General features: G+C 35.5%; 1 protein-coding gene across 1 annotated transcript in view; it reads right to left on the bottom strand.

Moving 5' to 3' along the window:
* The window catches only part of LOC111050519 (anamorsin homolog), a gene marked incomplete at its 5' end in the record, with an annotated part of 51,835 nt that overhangs the window by 21,779 nt on the left and 11,444 nt on the right, over positions 1 to 18,612 (bottom strand). The window contains 1 exon segment of the mRNA XM_039428172.1: positions 17,500 to 17,674. Coding sequence (XP_039284106.1) covers positions 17,500 to 17,674 — 175 coding nt within the window.

Below are 18,612 nucleotides of genomic sequence, written 5' to 3'. Positions count from 1 at the left end.
GTTAAGTAGTGATTTTAGTGACTTCAAATGCCGTATCGTGAGTTACTTTTCTGTTTTTTCATTTTGAGTTATCGTCACTTTTCTACACTTTATACTGTCTGGCTCTATCTAACAAGCAAAGTGCTATGAACAGGGTTAACTCGAAGTCTATACTAAACTAATCATTATCAGTTCAGTCATAAAATATATCTCAAAACGCTATTTAGCATGCCATCAATTAAGTGTCGTTCTATATTCATCCTTAGTAATAATCACCCGTATATTAATCATACCTCAATGAATTTAATTTATAATATGCTAGTATATTCAAACATAATATGCATCTATAATATTGCTCTTATAGCCTCTCTATAGCATGTTGTTCTGTACACTATAACTAGATAGGAGTAAATAATTAATTTATTTGATCAATAATTGAAGGATATCAATCAACAAGAAATTAACATAATTCGAATGACATGAAGCCGCAAATTATTGCATTTTTTTATTATTAAGAGTTGCTATGTACTTTATTAAAATTGACTTCCCAATCGCTATTCAAACGTATCCCTAGTGCTGTGCATTATAGGAAATACAATACAATAAGCTTTTACTCCGTTAAAATAATCAATCTACAACTGATTTTAGCGAGCTCCAACTTATCGTACTGATAGTCGTATCTATATTCTAGGGTTCCCCAAATGACAGCATGAAATCGGTATATACTTCAATTTCTTGAATGTACATATATATAATCTCTCATAATCTCTGGCACAAGGCAGTTTTCTAAAATCTTATCTACAATACCGAAGATAATTTTGCCTTCAGTATTCTCACAATAAAAATGAACTATAAGTTCAGCCGATGTAGAATTGCACATGCCTCAAACGATCATAAAAATGAATATATGAAGTAATTTTGAAATCAAACCGAAGAAGGAATATGAGGTAATTTTGTGTCTAGTTGTCTTGTAAATGATAAATATATGGAGCCCCCTCTGTATACTTTTCTGGATTAGTAGTACTCTGTTTTTTTTCTAGTAATAGACTATATTACAAGCTACTTATTATTAATTTCAGACTTATTTGATTCAATATTAATAGTGAATGGAATTATAGCACTTTGTGTCTCGCCAGATGCCTCTAATCTTGAATGGCATATCTAATGAAAAAACTGTATGGAGCCATTGTTTCGACGAATTCGTAGATGCTAATAATGATATGTTAATTTATAATTGCTCAATGACAGTTGAATCCGCATGTTTAGTTGAGTAGCAATAATTCAATTTTAACTTTAACTTTTTTAATTCTTTAAATAAGCATTGTTATTATATTGTTCCAATCAAATAACTGAACCCAGTGTTTATCTATAGCATTCAGCGAGGCTCAAAATATAAAACTGCTATGAGATTCATACACATAAAATAGCCGGTAGGTCGAGTTCGGCCAAAAAGCCTTGGTTCTTGGAATCAACGTTGCTAACAACAATGAATAGTTTGAGTGATGATGAGGATGACGATGGCTTTTCCTTTTCGGTTGGGGGTTGCGCGAGCCTTGACAGTTTTTCCGAATATTCCACATTTTTCAATAGTGCCGGTCTTGACAGCCTAAAAATTTTACATTGTAACATAAGGAGTTATAATAAAAATTTCCAAGATTATTTGGTCTATTTAAACTCAGTTTTTCCCAGATTAGATATTATAATTTTTTCAGAGTGTTGGCTGTCAAAGTGTGACGGTACGGTCGACCTGACAGACTTTGATCTATACAGAACTAACAACTATCGCAACCAGAATGATGGTGTTCTTATTTATGTCAATAAGCAGTTATCAGTAACGGCAACTGAGGTAACTCTCGGAGATGTTTATGGCTTGAGTCTTGATTTCAATTATCGCGGGGAAGTATTCAATTTATTAGGATTGTACAGAACATTTGACAGTAACATTGATAATTTTATTATTGAAGTAGAAAATTTACTTAACGATAACCTGGCGAGGGTGGACTGGGAGCCTTTCTTCGCCAGTGATGATACCAATGTGTGTGCTCAGATGTTCTGTCAAAACATAAAACAATGCATCGAGAAATCAAGAAAAAATTCACCTAATCAATCAGCCAAATCAAAAAAATTAAAACCGTGGATTACATCTGGCCTTGTCGCAGCCATTCGAACAAGGGATAAATTGAGTAAATCTTTGAAGAGACAACCCTTTAATACTGACTTGAAAAATCAATATCTAAATCACAGAAACCTACTGAGTAATCTCTTGAAACAGTCTAGAAAAATTTACTATCGGTCACAACTTAATGCTAACTATGGAAATCCTAGATTGTTCTGGAGTACAGTTAATGAAATAGCTGGTCATTCTAAAACTAAAGACTCATTCCCTGTGCATAAATTCCTCTCCACAACTAACCATGATTCTCCCCAAGATTTATATAAGAACATATCCAACGATTTTAACAATTTTTTTTCTGAAGTAGGCAGGAAACTAGCCGACAATATAGATTGCAGAGGAGAGCCTCTTATAAATGACAATATGTACATTAAACATTCAAACTTTATAATAAAACCAGTCACAGAGCAGAATGTCATTCGTCACGTGTCCAGCTTGCGTGGTGGCTCCGCCCCTGGTTATGATTCTGTTTCTTCTACTTTCCTCAAAAATAATTTAAATCTTTTCTTGAAACCTCTTCTCCACCTTATAAATTTAAGTATTTTTAGCGGTATATTTCCCGACCCATTCAAACTAGCAAAAGTAATTCCAATATTCAAATCTGGAGCGCATAATGATAAAAGTAATTACCGACCTATTTCTCTGCTAAGTGTTTTCTCAAAAATCTTAGAAAAGATTGTTAAGGAGCAATTGACGACTTACCTTCAAGAAAATGAAATAATATGCCAATGCCAGTATGGATTTAGGCAAGACAAAACACTGAATGATGCACTTTTTGATATAAATGTAGAGATAAACCAAGCTATTTCTTCAAACACAAAATCAATGATGATCTTTCTCGATTTAAAAAAAGCATTTGATTCCATAGATAGAAGTAAGCTATTGAAAAAAATGGAACATATAGGTATCCGTGGCATCTCCCTGTCACGCAGTTTCCTCTCTAAAAGGAGACAGGCAGTTTCCATAGCAGGTGTTTTGGGTGATGAAACAGATGTGGATTATGGGGTGATCCAGGGGAGTACCTTGGGCCCTCTGCTTTTCCTTATCTACATCAACAATATATCGAGACTACAACTTAATGGGAAAATTATGTTATTTGCAGATGATACTCTTATTTTTTTGAAGGGAAGATCATGGGAGGAGGTACGTAACAAGGCTTCACAGGACCTTTTCCAGGTGAAGAAATGGCTGGACCAGGACACCCTTTCCCTTAATATATCAAAAACAAAGTATATGCCAATATCTCTGCGCCCCATAACAGACTACAACCTTGAGAATATAAAAATACATAATTGTGATAATCCATTGAGCAACCTATGTAGGTGTGAAAGCATAGAGAAAGTGGAGTCATCACAAGTATTTGGGAGTTGTTTTTGACAGCCGAATGAGATGGTCAGAACACATCTACCGCCTGAAGTGTAGGGTTCGCAAATTTATATATGCTTTTCGCATGCTGACTGACATTCTCCATGAGATCGAAATCAAAATGGCCTACTATGCTTATATTCAGTCTCTCCTCTCCTTTGGCATCATTGCTTGGGGGGGAGCTTTTAAAACAGTGCTTGAACCCCTCGCAGTGGTCCAAAGAGAAATCATTAAAACAGCTTTTAAGAAACCTAGACTTCACCCAACTATTGCACTTTTTCAGGAAACAGCTATTCTTACAATTAGGCAACTATTCATAAAAACACTCCTTACTCATATATATAAAAATCAAAACACTATTTTCTCCACAATCACACATCAACATAATACTCGCTATTCACAAAACATCCAAATTTTTTCTTCCCATCTTTATAAGTCCTATTCCACAACCAATCCTTCATATATTTCTGAAATTCTCTATAGAAACATAAGTAGCAACTTTACCAGTTGGAACCTATTTGAGTCTCTCTCAATAGGTTCATTCAAGAAGAAAACACGCCTGTTGCTATCAAATATAGGGTCAGAGAACTCTGAAGGACTAATAATGTCGGCATATAGGTAACCGAACTGAACATAAAAATAATTGAAACCTGGAATTAATTTATCTCATCGACATTATTTTTTCAATATCTATTAATCTTATTTTCAATATCTATCTAACTAATTGTAATATATTCGCGCTCTGATAAATGTTCTTTATTTATTTATTTATTTTTTTTTAACCTGATGAATGAGAGCCCGCGCATGGTCCTGGGGACGCCCTCTGGCTCATCCTCCAATCAACATTGTTTATAAAGTTATTAATTTTTTACATTATATTTTTCACATTTCACTGCATATATTTTTTTTCTTTTTAATTACTCACTTTTAACATTAAACTAACCCTTCATTATTATTATTATTATTATTCTACAACTTGAGACCATTACAATATCCCTAATTGGTCAATCTGTTGGGGCCCGCGCCTGTTTCTTGTGGATTAGTCATCGTCATCCAGACAACAGGTCTGCATACCAATACCCTATGACATAGTGCTATTAAACACAATCATCAACAGATTATTGTAGCTGTTGTTTTTGTAATACCTAGTATAATATTATCAATTCACCATATTATCTATTTAAAAAAAGTCAATCCTTATTAACGTGAATGTTTACAAAAATCTGAATCATTCCTCGGAATCTTCCAACGTATTGGCAATCCGAAGAAATAGTCTTCACACACAGACCTCAGGTCCATGTGAAGATCATTCCTAATTAAAGCACTGTCGGTTCACGACTCTTCCCTGATAAGCTATGAATCTCAATCATGATGAAATACTAGGTTGTGTATTTTTTGAGAACCACTTTCTATTTGATTTAATTTGAATTTTTTGGTGTTTTTTATTGTACAAAATATTATTCTTATGTATGAGTTCTTGTAAGAGTATGTAGAACTGACAGCAGATTGTAAATCATATTGTTTTGTTTTCTATGAGGAATGAAGAATTTTTTGAATTGAATTGAATTGAATTGCTCTAATAAAATTTTTCAATACTGTGTCGGCAAGTTTAGACGCCTCCCAGCAGGTATGTGGAGTGCTATGCGATCTGTCAAAAGCATTCGATTGCGTAAATCATGATATTCTTGTTGAAAAGTTGAGAAAATATGGCATTCGGGGAAGGGAGCTGTTGTGGTTCAATTCGTTTTTGAAAGAGAGGATGCAGGCCACCCTAATAAACCATGACCATAAAAATTATCAATCAAAATGGGCTGTAATCAATGCTGGTGTACCACAGGACTCCATTCTTGGTCCCACATTATTTATTATATACGTAAATGATCTGTCATCTTGCTCTACTAAGCCACTTATTCAGTATGCCGATGACACATCTTCTATTATCACTAATTCAAGTTTGAGAGCTGTAGTCACCCAAACACAGGAAGAGCTACTGAATATCAAGAGATGGTTTCTGTCTATGAATTCAAGTAAGACTAAGTTCATTACCTTCCAACCCCCCCATTATGCAGCCAGAAACTTTAATGAGTTGGCCGATTTGAGTGTACTCCAGCAGAGCGTTGCTGTTGATCTTCTAGGAGTAACACTAGATAGTAGATTGGACTGGTCAGTACACACTCAAAAAATATGCTCCAGGGTTAACTCGGCTATTTTCTCTCTGCGAGTGCTCAAAAACACATTGAGCTTCAAAGTCCTAATGGTGGTATATTACGGTTATCTTTTTCCTTTCCTCAAGTATAGCATAACCCTTTGGGGAAGATCAAAATTCTTCATCCAAGTATTTAGATCTCAGAAAACAGCATTAAGAGTTATTTTTGGTAAGCCCCTCCGATATCCCTGTCGAGAACTATTCCTTAGTAGCAGGATACTTACACTGCCGTCACTGTATATCTTGGAGATCTGCTCATACGTTCACAAAAACCTACCAAACTTCACCGCAATAATGAAATCCACAGTTACAATACAAGGCACTCAGTCTCTCTATCAGTGTCTGCTCATAAAGCCGCAATTTTTGAAAAATCTCCGCAATATATGGGCCCAAAAATATATAATAGATTACCTCAGGATATTAGAGACATGGCGGACTTACGAAGATTCAGAGGAATGTTAAAGAGGCTGTTGCTTGAAAGGCCATACAATTCTGTGGATGAGTTTCTGCAGGAGTGATATATTATTGTTCCTTGTCTTTGATTCTTCCCAGGTCCTTGTACATAGGTACTCTTGACTAACTGCGTTTATATATATATATATATTATATATATATATATATATATATATATATATATATATATATATATTATATATATATATATGCCACAACAGGCACAAAAACGTAAATATATATATATATATATATATTATATATATATATATATATATTAATATTTCATGTGACTATTGTATAATTACAGTATTTTATCAATGAATTATGATATGTGTTGAGATATTTTTTTCAGAATTCAGCCTCATTTTTGGGGAACGCGCCACCTTAGTCCTCCGACACACCCAGAACCTGACAGGAGTGGACAGCGACTATCTCATCCATCGACACCGTACGCCAGCGACAGGGAAAGACTGTTTTGAAAGAGTCTCGAATTGGCGTGTGTGTTAGGCGCCAAAACCGGACACTTTTACATTCGTACAGACACGACAAAGTCAGACACATCGAATCTCTGACACTTCCAAAAGGTATACTTCTTGGACGGACTGTACTACGCAGAGCTGTCTGGGTTTTCAAACAATGGTTATTGTTCTGATGGATCCCCACATGTAGGCTATTCTTAACAAGACCATTGACAATTTATTTCTGAAACCTATCACTCTTTTCTATCCCTCTTCGTAGTAATATCAGGCGATGACTTATCTTGTAACTGTATAATTCGTTATATAAATCATTCCTATTTTGTGCAGTTGTCTCTCTTTTCTGCAGTTATTTGGAGCTTGAATAATATAACTATTAGTAAATTTCTTGACACAAAACAAAAATAACTTCACTTAATAGTTCAATTGTCAAGATTAGTGAGTACACTGAAACTTCTCGATAACTCTATAATTCGTAGTTTTGCCATCAAAAACACTGTAACTAGTATTCCCATAACGATAAATACGTTAGTATGCCATAGTAACTGATAACTCCGCTGAATTCAGCTGATTAATATACGAAACTTACATCAACTCGCTTTCTTTAATGTCTGTCTGCCTGTCTAGGTATTGTTTGTTTTCAACATAGCCCACCCACATGTATTAGTTAATACAACTTGTGATAGCAATACCTTTAACGTTATAGTAATTGGTATTATTAGTTTAGGGATTTTGAATTCTGATTGTGAATTATTCACCCATACGGAGTGAACTTTCTTTTAGAAGTATGTCAAATTAATATTTAACAATATTTTCTAATATCCATTCATACAGGCTATAATTATGAATTAATTATGGGTAATTATGGGATCAGTATCCATGATATATTTTTTTTGTATTTTATTTTATCAGCCTCGATATTGCAGAGCTTGATATATAATTCGTCACCCTCCAAAATTCTTATTAAATGCTTGGTCCCGTAAGCTACAAATTATAGTAGTTCTACTGTGTTGAATGTAGTCTACTGGGGGGTTAACATACTCGAACATTGAGAATTTTGATTATAATAAAATTTTTCAGTATTGTTTTTCATTTCGAATGTCATTTTCAATACTGGAAGATATACAGTTGTCGTTTCCCAAAAAAGCGGGAAAATGTTATTTTTTCATGATAATATTTTGATGATTGATTTTTCTACGTTTCAACGACGGGATTTGCTTTTGTCTGTATATGTACGTTGGCATGTTTGTAGATTAGCTTTTGATGATTACAGCTTGGCACTGCTCTCGGTTTCATTCATAACAGGTAATATTGCCATCGTCAATACACGCCAATCAGTCATTGGCCGTTTCAACACTTACCGATTTCTCGTCACGGTACCGGTTTCTTTTTTCCGATGTCCGAAGGGCTATTGGGGTGACATATTGACAATGAGATCTGTTAAACAATGAGATCTTATAAACTTTATAACTACTGTACAAGCTCTACTGTTCACAGAACTACTAGCTACAAGTATTCAACTACAGAAGTCAGAAATAGACATTTCATTTTACTTATGGTAGACACCCACCCTTATCTATCTACTTCACGTCTATGAATATAACAATATCAAAGGATAGAGTTGAAAGTACAAAGGCATAGAAATGGAAATTTAGAAGTAAATGATTTGTTATAATTCAATTACCCAGGTATATTAAAACTGACTACTTTAGCATTTACCTGATTAATATTACCGCAATCATTATGTTACAAATTCAAATTTGCGTTGCGTTGCTGACACTCGGCTGCTCTCTGCACCTATTTTCTCGAATCATGCAATAACTTTAAAACATGACGCCAACAATTCAAATTTGCGTTGCGTTGCTGACACTCGGCTGCTCTCTGCACCTATTTTCTCGAATCATGCAATAACTTTAAAACATGACGTCAACAAACTTGGTGACTCAACACATCTGTCTCGTTTTCAACTGACAATGGCGAACTCTCTCGATCAGCTGTTTTCAACTGACGATGAAAAACTCTCTTGATCAACTGTTTTCAACTGACGATGAAAAACTCTCTTGATCAATTGCTTTCAACTGACGACGGAAAACTCTCTCAGTCAGCTGCTACTCGGTTGATGAATATTATTACCTGATCATTTTTAAGTTCCCTCAGTGAGTTATCCTAAACATGAGTCCTAATTAAAATGATGATTTTCGTATCACAAACTCACTATATTTCAAACTATATACTATGTTTCAAACTTAATCAAAATCGTTAAAGCCGTTTTCGATTTCCATCAGACATACTGACAAACAAACTAACAAACAGAAATGGAATACGATGATAAATACGTCTATAGTAACATCCATATGGGAACGTCTGTTATAGTAGACTGCATGAAACTAATCCGATGTTAGTTGGAAGAGCTGAGTACCTCCTCACCCCTTACCATAAACTTTGCCAATTCTTCAGGTGTACTGTATTATGAAAATATCAATATTAATTCTTACTTATAATCAGCTGCGGACGAAGTTGATCAAATCTTATTTGGCAACGTTGCATTTACCCTCATGAGACTATTTTCATACGGTCTTGTATATTTAAAATAATGTATAATATAGTGAACAACCAATACATTTTTAAAGTAATTTATTATAATATATATGGAATGAAAAATAAATGAGAGATTATAAACTACCTAAAACAACTTGGACAACAAAATAAATAACTTAGAATATATTATTTTAAATTGGTGCAAGTTCCACATCATCCGCCTCTTGCACAACGGCGGTATCACCAATCCTAAAACTCGCAGCCGAGGACCAACTGCTAGAATAAAATAATAATAATAATAATAACGAATTAGAATATCCAATGAATTATTATTATTATTATTATAAATGTATAACAAATTCAGGCCCGGGCAAGATATGTTTCTCATACCACTCCCGTGTTTCGGTTGGACACGTTAAACTGCCAGTCCCAGCTGCCTGGAAACAGTCGTTAGGTCATGTCAGAGGCCTTGAAATTGATCAGTCCTAAGAGGGACAGTAAAAAGGGGGTCCTAAGCCCCCCTCAAGGATCAGATAAATAATGAAAATGCGGGTCTATCTACACGAATCCTTAGAGTCTCATAAAAATTTAATACTTTTTTAACAGCAGTAGTATAATTCCTTCTACAGTATTAACAATGTAGCAAAATTGCCTTGAAAGTATGGGTACAGAGTAATAAAGAATATACTTTTCTCTGTGGTATAGTTTGAATACAGAATGGGTACACTTATTGATCAGAGCACAATAAGTGAGTTATTGAATAAATTTCAATGTGAGAATTAACAAGTTGCAAGATGTCACAGTGAAAGCAAGACAAAGGGCACAATCAGACAATCAAATGTAATATGTCTGTATTGATACTTCAACCACATTTATATAAAACTGGAAAAAATGAAGCATAAATAATAACATCTTCGAATGTAGCGTCTTCGAAAACCCAGGTCCCTCTATCCTTTGGGGGTATTCCTCCCCCCCCCAATACCTCTTGGTTTTTGCCCCTCCCCCTCCAAAGCAGTTTGGTGAAATGGCGCCACTAAAGTTGAATGAAATCAACTTCAATTATTGTATGGTAATTGTATGGCAAGATTACGATACTTATGAGCTCTACTTAGAAATGGATGGTGAAACAAGATAATTGAACTGGAATGTAATAAACTGTGATATTTTTATAATTATATAAAAGCAATTAAGCCATACATTACAATCATTGAGAGAAAAACTAATAAGATGCTTATATTATCTTCTCAAATCTTGATACATTAACAATACACTACTGGTAATTCACGAGTAAATACTGATGGGGTCGATTTCAATGAACAAATTATTTAAATGAAATGGTTTATTCAATTATTTAAATGGAATGGTTGTCTTCTTCTAAATGTCTATACTTGAGCATTCTGTTAATTTCGAACAGAGCTCCCTTCCACGGGGTTTTCTCAGATGATGCAGCAATCACTTAGGAATCTCCAACACAGATTTCAATAATCCAGGAGAGAGTCATCTAAAATTAAAACTATTAGTGCAATATTGCTTAATTATTATTGCCAATTATTAGTCTTTTTCAGAAAATTACTAATCCCATAAATGTCTGTTAAATGATAAGTTATGGAGTTCCAAATATCATAATATTTTTCGCATTCCCATTTTTTTTTTAAATATTTTGAATCGCTTCATTTGGGTCACTTGTTGTTTAGTCGAATATAGTATTTAATACACTGGCAAGTCTCAAACAAAAGGAGACATGTCGAGATGCCTTCCGTCATCTGGGCATCATGACGGTGACCAACATCTACATCATGGAAGTCATCACCCATGTTAGCCGACTAAATCTCCAGAGAGGCACAGATGTTCATAAATACGTCACTCGGCAGGCAGACAACTATGTACTCCCAAGGCACAGGACTGCAATCTTCGAAGAGAAACCTTCATACGTGGGCAGAAAACTGTGGAATCACCTACCGGAGAAGATAAAGAGGCTGGATTGTGTGACATTGAAAAAAAGACTTAGTGAGTTTCTCAAAGGAAGGCCCATGTACGAACTATGTGAATTTCTTGAAACAGGAGACAGACTGGCAGTGAACAAAAATATAATTGTGAATACAAACAATTCAAATATATTTAATTATATATATATATATTTTTTATACTTGACAACAATTGCTATTCTTAGCAGCGACTACATAAACGCTTAACATAGGTTGCTAGGGAACGATAATAATAAGAATGTGATGAATAATCTATCCTGTTCTAGGCGAGCAATATTTCTGTATCACAGATATCCAAAAACTTCAACACTAAAATGTGAATATCTTTGAAACGGTGGTTTGATACATTGATGAGCGATTTCCACCATTCATTGTCTCTTGAAATTCTTTATTTGAATCTTGTATTAAACCTTCCCAAAGAAAATGTTTAATTCAATGTGGCGGAACGAAGATGGCAGACCTAAATTATGAAGCTACCTACAGAATTTTTTTTAATTTGAATAGGAATCCCAGTGGAGCCCACTGTCAAATTATCTCGGGAAAAGGAACATCAAACTGTTTTCCTATTAATATTACGCTGTAGGCCTTCGTGAATCAATAGAACTTCATAGGTTTCTCCGTATGGGTAAATGATTCAGAAACAAAATTCAAAGTTTGCCAAATTAATAATACCAACGACATAGCAACTGCCATCACAATTTGTATCATTAATATTACGCGTATGCTACTGAAAGATAATAGTCAGGCAGACACTCAGGAGCAAGTTATTTTAGTACTTTCAATGTTACTTTTATATCCTGAAAAAGGACGAAGAAGTGAGTAAAATATTTTGTTGTTCAACGAACTTGATCTGTAAAAAGGTTCGAAGAGTGCGTGTTCAAAATTTGAAGCTGATCGATCAACTCTTTCTAAAGTTATTGTAGTGCATTCAAACAAACAAGCAAACCCACAGACTGGCAACAACTTTGAACTTGAGTATAAAGTAAGAACTTGCTAGCTCTCGTTCAACAAATATTATTGAGAGAACAACGGGCGGTTTATCAAGTTGGGAGCACATAACTTGAAGGAGTCAAATTATTTCAGTCTAGGGGATTGAGTATTTTACAAGAGAGTGTGTTTCTGATGGATATAGGCCTATAGTGAGAAAGTGAAGAAGTGAGGATTCAATTGAATTGCAGTTTTTTTGCACGGCCGGCCCTCTCTCACATTCAACCATCAACCTTCCAGTACGATGCTACATTAACTATATTATACAATCCTACTCAGTGGAATGAGGGAATTCACAATATTACAAGCAAGAGTTGATAGTAATGAATATTATTGACACAAAAAAAAAAATACAAATCTAGGCATGGGAAAGTCAAATTCAAGATAGGTTGAAGATAATATGTCTGAAGCATTCTATGAAATAATAACAAAACCCTGAGGGGTTTTGAAGAAAGGAGAACATTAGCACACAACCGGGTAAGAGAGAGAGTGTATGAGTGTGTGTGTGTGTGTGTGTGTGTGTGTGTGTGTGTGTGTGTGTGTGTGTGTGTGTGTGTGTGTGTGTGTGTGTGTGTGTGTGTGTGTGTGTGTGTGTGTGTGTGTGTGTGTGTGTTTGTGTGAGACAGAGAGCGAGAGCGAAAGGCGCAGGAGTGATAGAGAGAGTGTGAGGGAGGATGTGAGAGAGAGGGAGGGGGAGAGCGTGAGGGAGAATGAGAGAGTAAGCAATAGAACTAAAATAATAAGGTTGAGATAAGAGACAATGTCACGCAGGAGTATTGTCTAACGGTGGTGACACACACACTTCTACAGTCACTCTAAGTTATAAACAGAATATTTCAAAGAAAGTACAGTCTGTGCCAAAATTAAAACCAGTTTACTTCCAAGCTATTCTGACATAAGCGTCAAATGCAGATAGCGACAACCAGAGACTGTTTTCCAGGTAGAGAAATTAGTCACGGACTCGCCCCGCCAAAACAAGACACTTCTTTTTCAGCACAAGAACGACAAAACTAGCCACCGCCAAAACAAGACTGATTTTTAGTGCTAGGATGGATGTGTCTGACTTTGACGGTGGTGTATCCTGACATCGCCCCCCTTTAGGTTTTAGGTTGCTCTTTTTGACTTATCCTCAGTCTGATTATTCGGATGTTTGGGATGAAATAAAAAAATAAAAATACTGAGGTTTTTATTTCTATTTATAACAATATACATCAATGGGTTCGCAATGAGAGTGGCTCCTTTTTCTTTAAAATCACTTGCTTCGAAGTTAATCGAAGAGATTCAGCTTTTATTTCATTTTCGGATCAAAAAAACCCTTATTGACTGGGCAAATAGACAATTTCAATAATGCCGATTTCTCTGAGTACTTGCATGTTTGTGAAAACCAAGTCTTATGTTCTGCCTACCTCTAATAATTATGTTCATCAGCAGTTATATTATATTTACTCGAGCTTTTCTTCATGCACATTAAACAAATATACAGAATGAGTCATATGTATGGGTACCCTTCAATAAATTGGAGACTATTGTAGATATAATACTGTAACTTTCAGGATAATTCATTGGTCCAAAACTCTACATTTTTACGTACAACTGAATTTCAACCCCTCATAAGGGGGTGACTTAGGGGTTGTAGCTAGAATATTTTAAATGTAAACACCCATTGTATGATACATCATTTTAAAGGCCTTCTTGAACCAAGAGAGATGGCATCGATAAAAATGTTCTGTGATACTTGTATTCAAAATGGCGGCTGATTGAAGTTTAAGTTTCTGAGGAAATGAGGGGTTGTAACTAAAATGTTTCGAATGTTAACACCCACTGTGTGGTACATAATTTCGAAGGCCTTTTCAAAACAAGAAAGATGACATTAATAAAAATGTTCTATGATACTTGTATCCAAAATGGTGGCCGATTAAAGTTTTAGTTTTTAAAGAAATGATTCATAAAGTTCAATCAGCCGCCATTTTGGATTCAAGTATCATAGAACATTTTATTGATGCTATCTTTCTCCTTTTGAAAAGGCCTTCAAAATGATGTATCACCCAATAGGTGTTTATATACAAAATATTTGAGTTACAACCCCTAATTTCTTAAAAACCACAAACTTAAATCAGCTGTCATTTTGGATACAAGTAGGCCTATCATAGAACATTTCTATCGATGCCATCTTTCTTGTTTTAAAAAGGCTTTTGAAATGATGTACCACACAATGGGTGTTTACATTTAAAATATTCGAGTTACAACCCCAAAGTCATCCCCTTATGAGGGGTTTTTCAGCTGTATGTCAAAAGATAGAGAATTTGACCAATAAATTATCCTGAAAGTTACAGTGTAGTTGTAGATATACAACAGTCAGTCTCCAATTTATTGAAGGGTTCCCATACATATGACTCACTCTCTATACATATAGAGATGAGAGAGTCAAAACCCCCAATTTTCGGAAAAGTGGTTTGCCAGTAGCAAGTGGTGGCGCATGACTAATAATTCGTATAGCCTTTTCTGTAGTCTGAAAGGTGTGATGGCCATTGAGGAATTTTCCCATAGTTGCACACCATAGGCTAAGTGACTATAAACAGATCCAAATTCGCCACAACTATCCTCACGTTGGTGTAAATTTGTCTGATGATTCTCACAAGCAATCAGATAGAAACAATTAGTCTGTGCAGATAGAAACAATTGCAATTAAATTACCCTCTAGTCCCCTCTATTGACCAGTGTGATGATAAAACAGCTGTAATATTTATAATCTGTTATCTCTGTTACTAAGACACATATTTAATGTCGAATAAAGCTCGTGTTGAGTCCAATTCTATTACAATTTATTCGACATTAAATATAAAATAAATGGGTCCGAAAAGAAAAACGAGTAAACGTCAAGATTTAGTCAGTGAAGGAGAAAACGATTCGCAAAACCAAATGCTTGGAAAAATACTGAAACCAACAGTTTTATCGATTGACCAAGATTCAGATGAAGCACCGAAAACGTGGATCCCGAAAAAGGATGAATTGAATGTTTTGATCAATTATGTGTCACCGAATATTTTTGAAAGTATTTGCAATTGTATATCATTTGAAGAAGCTATAACAACTCTTGAAGAAAGCTTTATAAAACCTCAAAATGTAGTACATGCACGTTACTGCTTATCTAAAGCAAAACAAACCCATGGAGAATCAATTGATCAATTCTATAATAAACTAAAACGGCTAAGTTTACCATGTAACTTTCAAGCAGTCACGGCTGACGATAACAAAAGTGAATATATCCGAGACGCGTTCATCTCCGGATTAGAATCATCGAAAATCAGACAACATCTTTTCGAAATGAAATCGCTAACTTTGCAAGACGCTATCTCACAAGCACGAATGTTAGAGAATGCTGAAAACATTGCTAAAGAATACGAAACCAGTTCAGAATATGTTAACACAGTCCTAGCAAACGAGAATAAAAATACCGAGAAAACGACTTTAGTCCCGTTCACTTTGGAAACTGATGCCTCAGATTACGCTATTGGAGCAGTATTAACACAGAATGAGAGACCAGTGGCGTTTTTCTCAAGAACTCTTTCCACATCTGAAACTAGGCACTCTGCAGTGGAAAAAGAAGCTTATGCCATTGTGGAATCAATCAGGAAATGGCGACATTACTTACTTGGACGAGAATTTACACTTATCACAGACCAGAAATCAGTTTCATTCATGTTTAGTAATAAACAAACCAGCAAGATTAAGAATGACAAAATCCAACGATGGCGCCTTGAATTGTCAGAATATAAGTTCAATATAATTTATAGAGTTGGAAAAGAGAATATACCAGCAGATACACTATCAAGAGTCTGTGCCACTGTTGGATGCCATACAGATATAAAGAAACTGATAAAAATTCATGAGGACCTGTGTCATCCAGGAGTTACTCGACTCCATCATTGGACCAAAACAAAGAACTTACCATATTCAATAGATGATGTAAAAGAAGTATGTTCCAAATGTATTACATGTTCTGAAATGAAACCACGCTATGCCAAAGGAACTGGCCGCCTTATCAAAGCAACTCGACCATTTGAACGTCTTAATATGGATTTCAAAGGCCCACTACAATCAAGTTCAAGGAACAAGTATATTTTAGTTCTTATAGACGAATATTCCAGATTTCCATTTGCCTTCCCCTGTCCTGACATGACTACTAATACAGTAATAAAACACCTTACATCACTATTCTCTCTTTTTGGTGTACCGTCTTACATACATTCCGATAGAGGAACATCGTTTATGTCATCAGCTTTGAAAAATTTCCTACTATCAAAAGGAATTGCCAGCAGCAGAACATCGCCCTATAATCCAGCCGGTAATGGGCAAGTCGAACGGTACAATGGAGTTATATGGAAAAGTGTGATGCTAGCCCTAAAATCGAGAGGTTTGAACAACAGTCACTGGGAACAAGTTCTCCCCGATGCCCTTAACTCTATTCGTTCCCTATTATGCACAAGCACCAACTGCACACCACATGAGCGGATGTTTTTACATGCAAGAAACTCAAGTAATGGAAAACCATTACCAACCTGGCTATTGACACCTGGACCAGTATGGTTGAAGAAGATGACAAAAAACTCAAAACAAGAATCGCAAGTTGAAAAAGTTGAATTAATCGAGAGTAACCCTGAATATGCGTTTGTTCGCCACAACGACGGCAGAGAATCGACAGTCTCACTTCGCCAGCTCGCCCCATACCCCACGAGTGCCGATTGATATTAAGGGGGGAAGATTGTGATGATAAAACAGCTGTAATATTTATAATCTGTTATCTCTGTTACTAAGACACATATTTAATGTCGAATAAAGCTCGTGTTGAGTCCAATTCTATTACAACCAGTTTTGCCTGCACAGTTACGACGGAAGCGACTGGTACACACGCTCAAGTGTACCTGTCCAGGTGAACCTCTTTAGTGAATGGACTACTGGCCTTAGGGCGTCTCCACACGTGAGAGATCGCTCACTTGGAGGCTGTCTCTCAGTGTAGATGTGTCGTTTAAGCTTAAAGTTGAAGTTTAAGCTCAAGTTTAGGCATTTTGTACAGCAGGATAACAATTTCCAATTATTATCATTATTATAGGACCAAGTAGGACCAATATCATTATTATAGGACCAATATTATTATCATTAATATAATTTTGAAAAATTTACAATAAATATTATCATACCAAGGTATAATTACCCCGTTTACGGATTCACAAGAAAAATGTATGAACTTCCACAGAAATCATTCCAATTCAAGTTGAATTTGACAAAAAAAATGAGTGTAGATATAGAATTCGATAGAAAGTTTGGACAGTTTACCTTGAGATCTGAGAATTGTTTGCCGTTGTTCCTTCAGTAAGCACCGATTCAATCATTGTGAGTTTTCCATTGGGTTTGACAATTCTCAAGTACTCTCCCAGAAGTTCTGGAGTGTGTAGGTCTGGCTCAACAATAACAGAAAAAATAGCATCCACTGAGGAGGCGGCGCGCTTCGCTACAAAAAGAATGAAACTTTATTATTATTTTAGGCTATTCTTATTTAACTATTGAAATTCTACAGATTTTTTAAATAATTTTTGATATTTTTTCTCTTTGAAGCGATCCAAAAACAAACATCAATGAGTTGAAAGAGCTCGTGGTAGATTGTGCCAAACATTAAATTGCACTCTCATCACATCTATTATTTTTCAAACTACTATAGACATTGTGTTAATATACAATAATATTCATTAATTCAATATCTTGATTGTAGACCAGGCCACTCCTGGATAGATCACGTTATAAAATAAAAACTGTACAAGTCATAAGTATAAAAGACGTCCATCACAATGGTTAAACAGATCACAACTTGCATGGTCATGATAACAACACTTCACAGTCCTTATCAACATTAGAAAATCATTTATCCTGTGTCTGGTATAGCCTCTTTTCAATCACCCATTTAGATACATAAGATTTGAAAAAACTGACTGGGCGGACCCTCCCTGACCTAAATAAGTGATTGAACATCTTCAGCGCCAACACAGGGAAGCATTCTCACACCTTTAATAAACGACATCGTGGTACGTCTAGGTTTGATCTTCATTCGTTGATGTAGTGGTGTACTTGCTCCCTTTGCTGCAGTGTTGAAACCTTGCACGTTACATGTAGTAGTGAAGTCAAGATGTAGCATTCGCAGACTGTGTGGGTGCCCAATTTGCGAATTATAGGCTCTCAATCAATATGCATCAAAAAGTCAGCACTAGCAGTGCTTAATGTGACCACTAACACATGACCCTTTTTTGGAAAAGGTGCTTCCATGGTCTTAGAGGTGGTGGGTGCCTTGTATTAACACGTTTCTATATGTTTGTTTCATATTAAGGTTACTTAAGGTGAAATTCCTTAGAGACGACTTGAGCCGTGCTTTTAGAGCAGCCGCGGCTGGAGAACATA

The sequence above is a fragment of the Nilaparvata lugens genome, chromosome 5 (assembly GCF_014356525.2).
Source record: "Nilaparvata lugens isolate BPH chromosome 5, ASM1435652v1, whole genome shotgun sequence".
Classification (NCBI taxonomy): Eukaryota; Metazoa; Arthropoda; class Insecta; order Hemiptera; family Delphacidae; genus Nilaparvata; species Nilaparvata lugens.
This window is presented reverse-complemented; position numbering and strand designations above follow the sequence as displayed.